This window comes from Bombina bombina, chromosome 10, assembly GCF_027579735.1.
Source record: "Bombina bombina isolate aBomBom1 chromosome 10, aBomBom1.pri, whole genome shotgun sequence".
Classification (NCBI taxonomy): domain Eukaryota; kingdom Metazoa; phylum Chordata; class Amphibia; order Anura; family Bombinatoridae; genus Bombina; species Bombina bombina.
Window position 1 is genome coordinate 52504191 of NC_069508.1, and position 11206 is coordinate 52515396.

General features: G+C 34.3%; 1 protein-coding gene across 1 annotated transcript in view; it reads right to left on the bottom strand.

The window, feature by feature from the left end:
* Positions 1–11206, bottom strand: part of DPYD (dihydropyrimidine dehydrogenase) — a 1643387-nt gene that overhangs the window by 1360692 nt on the left and 271489 nt on the right. Inside the window, exon 3 of the mRNA XM_053694067.1 lies at positions 4962–5044. Coding sequence (XP_053550042.1) covers positions 4962–5044 — 83 coding nt within the window. The remainder of the gene's footprint in view (positions 1–4961; positions 5045–11206) is intronic.

Genomic DNA, 11206 nt, shown 5'->3' on the forward strand with positions numbered 1-11206 from the left:
GACAAAGGGGAGACTTCCTTAATTTTTGAAGGAAGCAACAGAAACAAAAGATTGGCCTAACAGCCCTTCTATCCTAGAACATCTCATGGAGTATTCCAAATGGAATCAGACAAGGCATCACACCAAAAGGATGCGCACTTGTACAAAAAGACTTCCATCCTTTAAAAGAGCATCTATCCTCTATATGGATTGACAATCTCTTAACCAGAATATTAATGGCCCCCACTGCTTCAAGCACCCTGTGCCATGACATTTTAAAAGAGACAGCCTATTACTGACAGGAGATTAGGAAAAGGAAACCCTTGACCTCTCCCATACCTGAGAACATTCTCCTAGCACGATAACAGGAATTTTTTTTCACAATGAATCTTAGTCTATATTAAATTTACTATATTCTGAGGATTGACAACGACAAGGGAGCCAAGGTCTATCCAGTAGCCAACCCCTCTTAAATAATACACAAAGGAGTTCAGGCTTGAATCTGAAGAGAACTACTTCAGCAACAGATGAAGGAATTACACTGTCCGACTCAGAGTTTTAATCCTCAGATGCTACTGACTATCCTCATCGTCAGACTATAAAAAAGGACAATATGCATAGCAGCAAGCGGAACAGAAACATTAATATCCAATTCGTTAAACTTCCTCTTGCGATTTCCCTTTAAGATTAAGAAAATAACTGGGCAGACCACACTGCAAGCAATAACTCCTCATGGAGATAGAGAGAAACCGCAGGGCACTGCATGTGATGCCATACAAAAGCGTGGGATATCAGGAGAGAAGCTGTGACATAGTCTAAACAGCATCATAAAGGGAGACATAAGGCTAAAAATAACCTTGGATATTAAATTATTTAAAAATGTATTTAAAATGTATTTAGAAAGACACTGTCACTTTAAGATTATAGAGGTTACCTAAAAATCTAAAATGTCCTTACAAATATACCTCTGTTCCACTTTAGCCAAATAAAAATATGGTTCGGATAAGATAGGTTCCACAAATTTGTATTAATTCTATGTAACAAACTATAAACAGGTCAAAATTGTTTTTATATAAAAGTGTTCCTTCCAAGGTAGGGGGAAGAAAACATTCCTTATTTGCTTCTGATCCTTTCCCTTTCACTGTGTATGGGGAAAAAAAAACGGATCACAAAACGATGCCAACATCCTCTTGCAGAGACTGATTAAAAAGGGGATGATCGTAAGGGCTATGCCACACACACAAGACATATTTCTCAAAACAAGATTACTTCCCCCTGTATAGAAAAATAAACCAGCGAAGTAGGCAGACGTCAGCTGAGCTCCGTTCTGTTCTCAAGTCAGAGGATCGAACGGAGAGAACATAGCACCCAAACACCTCCAACATGGCACCTCTCTACGCGCAGCAGCCAACATGAAAAGAAAAAGTGGCGTGGCCAAAAGTCATCACGGAAAAGCTTTATGCCATCGACTAAATCCCTCTATTTGAGGTATTAAGTAGAACTAACCTGCTCCTAAAAACATCATACCTCTGTCCTGCAATAAAACAGACACGCTTGTCCAGCTCCCCTAAGGTAACTAAACACGAAGCTGGGAACCATCAGGAAAACTCACTGCATATACAGCAGCGTACAGACACTATGCACACCCATAAAAATGGAGCCAATGACGCTTAAAAAGGAAAGTAAGACCTAAGATCTCAACAGTCCCTATATCAAACTCCCGAAGATTTAGGAGCCATACAATAAGCTATACATATAAACAGAAATTACAATATTAGCCTAACTGTTAACTCCTTCCTAGTTGTGAAGGAAGTTAACAGTCTCCATGTCACATGCATTGTGCCTGCCACTGCCATATCATCCAAAAGGATATATGTCCAAAATAAAAGAAGAGGGTCTTAACCCTTTCAGTGCCAGCCTTCTAGCCCCAGAAGAACAAAAAGGCAATTTCCTGCATTCTAGCCGTCTGGCAGTCAGGTGACTCACAAAGTATGAGAGGATGCAGCTCCTGACAGAGCCCTGTGTAAAAAGAAAGACAGAGTAAACTTACTCAGGCTTTCTATACCAGGGCAGAAACATGTTAGGAACTTGTAAAGTGGGCTTTGCTGCATTTTCCTAACTGCTTTAAAGCTACCACAGCCCTGCTGAAGAGACTAACATGGAGTACAGCTAGACCCAAATTGTGATGGAAGGCCAGAGCAATCTTGCCCAGACTTCAAAATAAAAAAAAATCTTGATAGAAGAATCTCAATCAGGACACCTAATACTTCATCTCTTTCTTGTACTAGAGGTAAAGAGAATGACTGGGGTTTGTGGGAAGGGAAGTGATACTTAACAGCTCTGCTGTGGTGCTCTTTGCCTCCTCTTGCTGGCCAGGAGTGATATTCCCAACAGTAATTGATGATGATCCGTGGACTCACCGTTTCATTAGAAAGAAATCACAGTAGCTCAATGTAAGCAATCAAGATCACAAAATGGACGATTGATCTAGTTATATAGAGTGGGTTGTATAAACGTTTTGAAAAGTTGTATTAATTAAAGGCTTTGTTAAGAACTTTTGCATCTAGCTATAAACATACTTAAGGAAAATGCATCCAGCACTACATTTTCAATCCTGAATTCATTCGAAGGCACTAAAAGTTGACAAGTGGAGTAAAAAGGGGCATGGAACACTTGTATTCGATAGACAAACCCATCATTATGTTATCAAATCCTATTGACCATATTATCATACGTCACTCTCAGTACCTCTCATGTGTGATTTTACATACGAGAACCAAAAACTTGACAGGCGAAGTTGATGGGGATGTGTGATGCTTGTGTTAGACAAACTCATCATCATGTTACCAGATACTATTGGCCATATTTTCGTACATCACCATCAACACCTCCCCCTATATGTTGTTTAGCATACAAAAAACAAAATGGATACCTCCTATGTGATGTCTGTATCTCAGCACCAGAAACTAAATAAAAACCTATTTGTTTTGACAGTAATTAGATCACAATATTATGCAAAATATATATTACACAGAGTCTAAATGTAAGTAAATCTAAATGGAAATAACCATATACAAGTGATACAATGTGAACATGATACAAATAATGTGTGTCTTTACCCTCCAAGACTTAGGGGGTAGCAAAAAATCTAAATCGCCATAATATTACTAAACAGACAAAATACATAGGCATATAATATGCCGCTAAAAAAAAAAAAAAGTGTACAGAAGTGATAAAGGGTAAGTAGTATAATTTGGACACAACACAAATTATGATAACTGTGTTGGTTATGCAAAACTTTTGAATTAGTAATAAAGGGATTATCTATCTTTTTAAACAATAAAAAAGTTCAAGTAGACTGTCCCTTTAAGTTTGGCCGAATACTGGTTGTAGGATTTTATACTGTTATTTCCAATAGAAACAACAAATTTACAACCAATTTTAACAAAAATCTAGCATAATAAAATTTGAACAATTAATGTAACCTATCTTTCAATGTCAACAGATCATTTATTGGTCAATTCCATTGCTTTATAAAAGTTTCTATCTAATTTTTCTATCTACAAAATTCACGATTAAATCTATTGGGGTTGGTTGTAGTCAAATCACTTGATATTCTTTTCTAAAAGATTGTGATATACCCTATAGTTCACTGCTTTGTTGCAGCATACCTTGACCTTTCTAGACCTCCTGACTTTGTGATTTGCTTCTGAACCTTTATAGTCAAAGTAATCTATTTTATCAAGAATTGTTCAATCTTTGTACATTTTGCCCTTTAACGTATTCATTTGCTCAGACAGCAGATGAATCACCGGGATTGGCATAAATTCAGATAAATTTGTATTTATCCAAAGCCTGAATGCACAGCTGTAGTTACTACATTGTAGATGTGTGCACAGGCGGATGATTTGGTTTGGCTGAATCTTTCGTAAGGAATATTCAGTGAAATTAGTTTCCCTAAATATTCGTTGCCCATGCTATTCGGTGTTCATTTTGTTTTAAATTAAACAAATACTGAATATTCGTTAAACATTTACATTCATTTTCATTAAACAAGTGTAGATGTTCCAAAGCTTGTAGCTTTATATTTACTTTAACCTGCTCCTCTTTTTCACAGAGCCCCCACCATGCTAACAGGAGGCTTAGCACGTTGGCTTTCAGGACCTGTACTAAAGGACCTTCTCCTTAAGTGAAGACCCTGGGAGCTGTCGCGCTAAGCTCCTTTTAGCATGGCTGGAGCTTTATAAAAAAAAAAAGGAGCGGGTTAGTGCAGCTCTCCAGTGAGCTAAACTTAATTATTTTAACCATTTAAAGGAAACTAATAAATACTGATGAATTTCTTAAGTATTAATTTGTTATCGGGGTGCATTTGTTCGGATATTAGTTTGCATTCAAATGAAACAAATATCCTTGTTTGTCCAATTTCAATTCATGACAAAACCAAATGCATGTGCTACATTGTCTTTTTTATCATGTATTTGTTAGTTATGCTATCAGCTACAGGAAGTCTTGTAATAGGTGTTTACTGTCTCTTAAGTAATATAACTACATATAAGGAATAATCCATGTTCTTAGTGCCATATAATTACCTCAATATTATCCTATTGATGATAAAATGTTAACACACTTTATTTGGACTTACTCAAATACAGACCAATTTAAATATATTCCATTTGTTCATAGGTATGATGCACAAAATCAGAATTCCAATTCATTCATAGTTTAATACAAATATAAATCAGGAAAACCAAAAGCATTTTAAGCAACCAATTAAACATTTACATTTTTACTGTGCAGTGAAGCCTAACATTTATAAAGCTTTAAACCAAAGCAAAGCCTCAAGGGACGCCTTCCCAGTGACAAATTAATACCTTGGAGAACGGAGTTGAATGGTAGCAATGAACTCATTTGTTCCCCCAATAATGAAGAATGACTTTTGCTATACCACATGGCCGATTGTTGCCATGGAGACACATTCTTACCTCATTGCTTCTCGAAGTGCACCACGTTCACCAAAAGTCGTATGTTTGATGTCATCAAAATTATTTTCCAGCTTTTCACACTTCTGCAAAAGTGATAGTTTTAATTAAAATTAAGTCGTTTTTTTCAGCAATGTACATTACTTCTGCAAGTATGATTGATTAAATTGATTACACTTTTATGCTGGCAAAACGGGATTACTAATGTATTTCTAATAAAGTTGGAAAGTTGAAAGCCAATAAAAAAAATAAAAAAATAAAATATTTTATCATTATGACGTTTAAACTGCAAGCTTCTATTAAATAAAAATTTTACGTTGGCACAGAAGTATTTGTCAGTTCATAATAAAACTACATTTTAAATAACTATAACCAATATTAATTGTGCACAAATTACATTCTGGCAAGTAAAAATTTACAGCTATATTAAATTGTTTAACTTTTTTCTTTCTTTTAATATAATATTGCTGACTTTATAGAGTGTGTTTCAGCCTATTTTGTGTTGTATAGTTAAAAAAAAAAAGAATTAAAAAAAACATGAGGGACATTAATTTACTAGACTTTAAAGGGACAGTCTAGTCAAAAATAAACATTCATGAGTCATATAGGGCATGTCATTTTAAACAACTTTCCATTTTTATCTTTTTAAACAATACATATTGTGGCGTAGACTGTCCCTTTAACAAAATGGTTACTACCCACTCAACATGTCATTGAATTTCCTCCTGTGCTTGCAGCTCTCTGATTTCAATGCTGCTCAGGAGTAATTTGGTAAAGAATGCATTTTCTGGGTGCCATTATTTTGGGGGTCACCTGTTCTTGCACCCTGTGACAGAAATGGTGAAAATCTAAAAAACCGGGAAGTTTTTTTTTCATAACTGTATTGTTACTGACCAGGAGGTACTGTATATATTTTTGCAGTTGTATACACTGCTTAAAATCTTACATAACATATAGAAAAAGGCCACATTAATTAAATATAGCAATGCAGTCATTGCAAAAATATAAATCTTCTGCTTTTTAGCATACATGCTGATGTGAAATGTCTAATACAGCTGTCAAAAAGCCATATCACAGATCTGAGAACGTGCACTGCTTCTGTCACAGAGAGCAAGAATACCTAAGCTTCAATATAGGGGTGCCCTGTATGAAAATTAACCAGCCAGCACCAGTAATGGGTTAAAATAAGAGAAATGCTTTGAAGCGAAAAAGCAAAAGATAAAGAAGAATTGAATTGCGAGTAGTAGCCATACTATTCATTTTGTAGTTGCACTTTAAAGGGTCTCTATCTATATATATATATAGTCTGTTTCAATGAAGGACTGCACTCGCTGGATTTAGATACAGAAATATATAATTAATTCTGTATCTAAATCCAGCGAGTGCAGTCCTTCATTGAAACAGACTGAGTACTACTGACTCTGCACCCTGGTTGATGGCCCAACAGTGCAGATACAGATGGATATATATCTCCCGTCCATGTAATTTAAAATCAAAGGACACTTTGCTGTAAAATTTGAAAATGGGTTTCCACATAATGTTTTTCCAATTATTTGTTACAACAGTTGCAGATTATTAAATGAAGCATTGTTCCTTCTGCTATATTTTTGTACATCAAGTTCCCTCACAATAGGTATCAGAATAATCTAAGCATATTATGCCATAGGTCTAGCAGATTCCTCTTGTTGATGAATTTGTTTCAACATACACATTACACATATTTAAAGTGAAGCAAAGAGACTTGAATGTAAAACTAGAAACAAATTGAAGGTAAATTAAGCTGTATAGGTTTCAGAAAAACTATGTTGATATCAGTGCCTGGTGTCTGCATTGTAGTGAACGTTATTAATTTCTATAAAGATAGGCTCACAAGTCAAAGGGAATTCCTGGTTCAGCCCCTTTTTTACCTCATCCAATGTGGTCTGCCCATGTGAGCTGTCAGAATGGTGAGAAATATACTGACGAAGCTTTCAGCTCTGGCAAAATTATCTAAGAAGTCTCAAGAGTACTGTGAGGTCCTTCAAAAACTTTAACAATGGCAAAATGTACCTTGTGAGCTGTTAATCTAGCTATGAATGATTCTATGTGTGAATGAGAGGCACCTACAATACAATGCTCAAAGTAAGGCCACAAAGATTCTGTATGACTTCTCTTCATGACGGTTTTTGATCATTATACCCTTAGGGAGAAGAAGTCTGAGGTTTAGAGATGGAGATGAGGGAACCATCCAAATATATGTGTTTATGTATTAATTAATTCATTCATGGGTGTACACATATGTGGGTTGCATTAAAATATAAAAAGGTATGCCAATTATTTATTGATAGATCATTTTATTTTTTTTAATAACATGTTATGATAGATTTAAAAATTACATCTGATTTTAATTTATATTGATAGAATGGATTGTGAGTATCTGAATAACATTTGGGGAAAAAAACGGAAATATAAAAATATCTAATTGTATTCTATAGGGAATTTTAACATATGGTTTTTCACTACAAGCTACATTTTAATATTTATAACTTATGTATGTGGTTCGCACATTTTTTGCTCATGCCAATCTCTAATGTCTAGCATTTTTCATTTTTTTGTGTCCCTTTAATGTCAATTGTGCTTAAATCAGAACAAAATCAATAGGAGAAAAACAGTCTATACAATTATAAAAATCTATAATACGTAAAGAGAGAGGCGCATCTACAATTGAAGTGTAGATATTTTATTGCTGCTAACACACCCTGCAGTTAATGTGACATTAAACATTTTGAGATGGTAATATAAAATGATGAATTGTATATACTGTATATAAAAAAAACTCTGCAATATACTTTCATTATGTATTTTGTCCCCTTTTCCTGTAATTCCATTCTGAAATTGTGAGCATTTCATTTCCTGTTAGAAATGGAAGTGCAGAACACTGTTCAATTCCGCACAGCCATTGGCTGCACACTCTAGTGACCTATTAATAACTGTCCCTAATTGGCCACAGCATAGAAGGTGACCTAAGTAGCATGGCAGATCCCATTGTTTTATATAGACAACAAAACTTTACACTTATTTTGTCAATATTTAAACAACTAATGAAACTTGGAAAAAATACATCTACATGTTATTCACAGACTAATCTTTTCTTTGAAAGCTACATTCTATCTAGCATTTGTTTAGTGTCCCTTTAAGGTATGCAGTTACATACCTCTGACCTTGAAGAAGGCAGCTGTGTGACTATTTTATACATGTTAACACTTATGTTTTTAATGTAAGCGTATACCTTAACCGCAGGATGTTAGTGGTAATAAAATAGCTACACTTGAATCATAGATGCACCTCTCTCTTTAAGTACATTAGATACCTATATATATATATATATATATATATATATATATATATATATATATATATATATATATATATATATATATATATATATATATATATATATATATCTATCAATCAGTGCCCATTAATCCTTTCAGTGCACCTGTTATGTGCTTTTTAGACAATTCTAAAAATAAATTGTTGCATGGTTTTAGTTCCAAGTTTCAAATTAAAAAATCCCTTTAAGCATTTTAACCTGAAAACATTATAGGACATAGATACTACATGAGCTATGTCTTATTTATGTCATTGCTTCAATTTAAATATTTGATAAAAAACAGATATGAGTTATCAAAAAGCAGTTTATAAAAGTAGTTTTCATGTTCCAATACAAATATCCATAGACGTATTCAGATTCCTCAAAGTCTTTCTGAATTATACACACAAAACTCTAAGGAGACGATAAAAAAAAATAGAAAAAGAAAAAGTATCAGACATTTTCCTAGCTAAAGAAAGCTGAGCAAGGCCACACATAACAATGGAACAAGATATTATGCATTGAATATAGCAATATTTTATAGAAAACGCTTTGAATAAGTCTTTGATCAAACAATCTTTGGAAGAACTGCCAACCAAATTTGTGAAAGCTGTTTCATGGTCTGTGAAATGAAAAATATACTCTCTAGAGCAACAGCATGATGTGACGTGACTTTGATACGTAAGGAAAAAGGATTCGGTGTTCTGCATGCATCTTAAACATTAGAAATCACCTACAACTTGCCCCTTGAACGTTAATCCTTCAAGAACTTTTGTTGTGAAACCAAAGTAGGTGCTTTTCCCTGGATTATTTTAAACTTCTGTAAAGTTCTTTCAAGAAAAACAAATCTAGGATGGATTAAATTTGTCTCTGATATTCATTATTTTATGCAACGGAAATACAGATTGCAAATGGAAATGAAACGATTTTGTAACCTGTAATTTGTTTACATTTTAAGCAGTGTTATATCTTGACTCTCGACTATTAGTAAAGGTTATAATGTATTTGAAACAGCAAGAGGGCAGATTTAATTCCAACCAACAAGGACAACTGTCTAACAATAGAAACTGTTATAGTTGAACTCGACAAATATTTATTTTATAACACTGATTTCACTTGAACGAGTGCAGTGCCTTATTTTGTGCTTGGACTACCACTATGAAAATTAGATAATTATGCCCTATACTTTCAGTAGGACATAGTAGCAGCGTGCTTATCGTCCTTGTATTACAAGTTGTCCATTTAGTCTTGCACATCACACAAAATGAATTACCACTTTCTCAGGAAACCAGGTATTATCCGTTTATTGATTGCTACTGTCCACCTAAAAACATATAACAAGATATATGGCAAAGAACTTCTTGAGCGGAATTTTTTCACTCCTCTTTATACCAACCAACATGGCCCAGAACCTCATAGAAATGTATTAACTGAGGGAATTCTGACATTAATAGTGTAGTGTGGACTGTAATACCACTTGTAGTCGGTGCCTGTAGACGCACACGTTGGGCAAACTGGAATAAACATCACACGTTTACATTGAGCTCCATTTGCATAGCCAAAGGGTGGATAAGGCTCCTGATTTAGGAACTTGTCTGTCTAGCTTTGTGGAAAATGGGCAACAGACACTGTACGTCAGATGCCTTTATGTGCTATTGTATAAGCACTTGCTTGCACAGCACAGCCTCGCTTGTCATTAACCAGATTAAACTTGTTTGGTGTGATTTATATCCACCGACTCAGAAGTGGCGGAGAAGATAAGAGGCAGCGGCCAGATGAGCACTGCTTGTTATATTGCAGAAATCAGGTTTACATGAGCAAGCCTGCCCTGCAAGGGATCAAAAGAAGCATTCACTGCTTAGTACATGGAACCCAATGTCTTTATGCATTTTGGCCTAGTTTCCATTGAGGTGAGGTGGTAAAGTTTGGGAACTGATGGCAATTTAAAAAAAAAAGACTTTAATGGAGATAAATGGTTTTACCACCGGATTCCAAACTTTACCACCTTAAAGGAAACTGGCCGTTTGTGTTTTTCCAACAAGAGCTTCTCCCAGCAAAAGCTCAAAGTTTCCTGCGTTGAGTTACATAAAGACAATGGGTGTTTCTATTTAGATGGAGAAAATTAATATTTGTGAACTCAGGAGAACTAAAATCATATTCACTTCTCTTCCTGATTGTGCCCTTTACCACACCCTTTTCCTACATGTACTATAAAATTTCAACTAGAGTCCTGGACAAGTAAGAAATTGCAGAATACTCTAATTCATTCAGGTATCTAAAATATCAACACATTCCATATTTTATTATCTATGTATCTATTTATAAACATTTTTTGTCTTTTTTGCCGTTTATAAAAACATTTGAAGGCATGAGGAAAAGACTTAGAATTCAAGTCTCGATTTGTCACTTGTGAATAAAACATTAAGGGAAAAAAAAAAACCTCTTAAGTAAAACATCTTTAAAATTAAAACATTAAAAAAAGACAATATTTGTTGTTTTAAGAGTCTGCTTTTTATTTGAATATTGAGTGTTGTTTAAAACTTAATTGAAAAGAAAAAAAAATGCATAGGGTTTGGATAAATTAAAATATTGTAAGCCTAATGGAATTCTGTGCATGTTTTTAAGTCTTCTGTGCTCTGCAGCAACTGCATTTTTTTAAGTAGACTTTTTTTCATCTCTGTTGGTGTTAAGCATCAAACGTAGACTGAACTAAAATATAAATCAATAAGCTGAAACAAACAGACAAAAACAAAGGTACCAAAAACAGAAAGGAAATGAATAAACATATGTAAATAAATATGCTTCTGATACAAATCTTCAACAGCATTTAGATGTCAGTTGATTTTCTACTTATATTTATTATTTATATAAAAAAAATATTTTTTATGCATCTCAC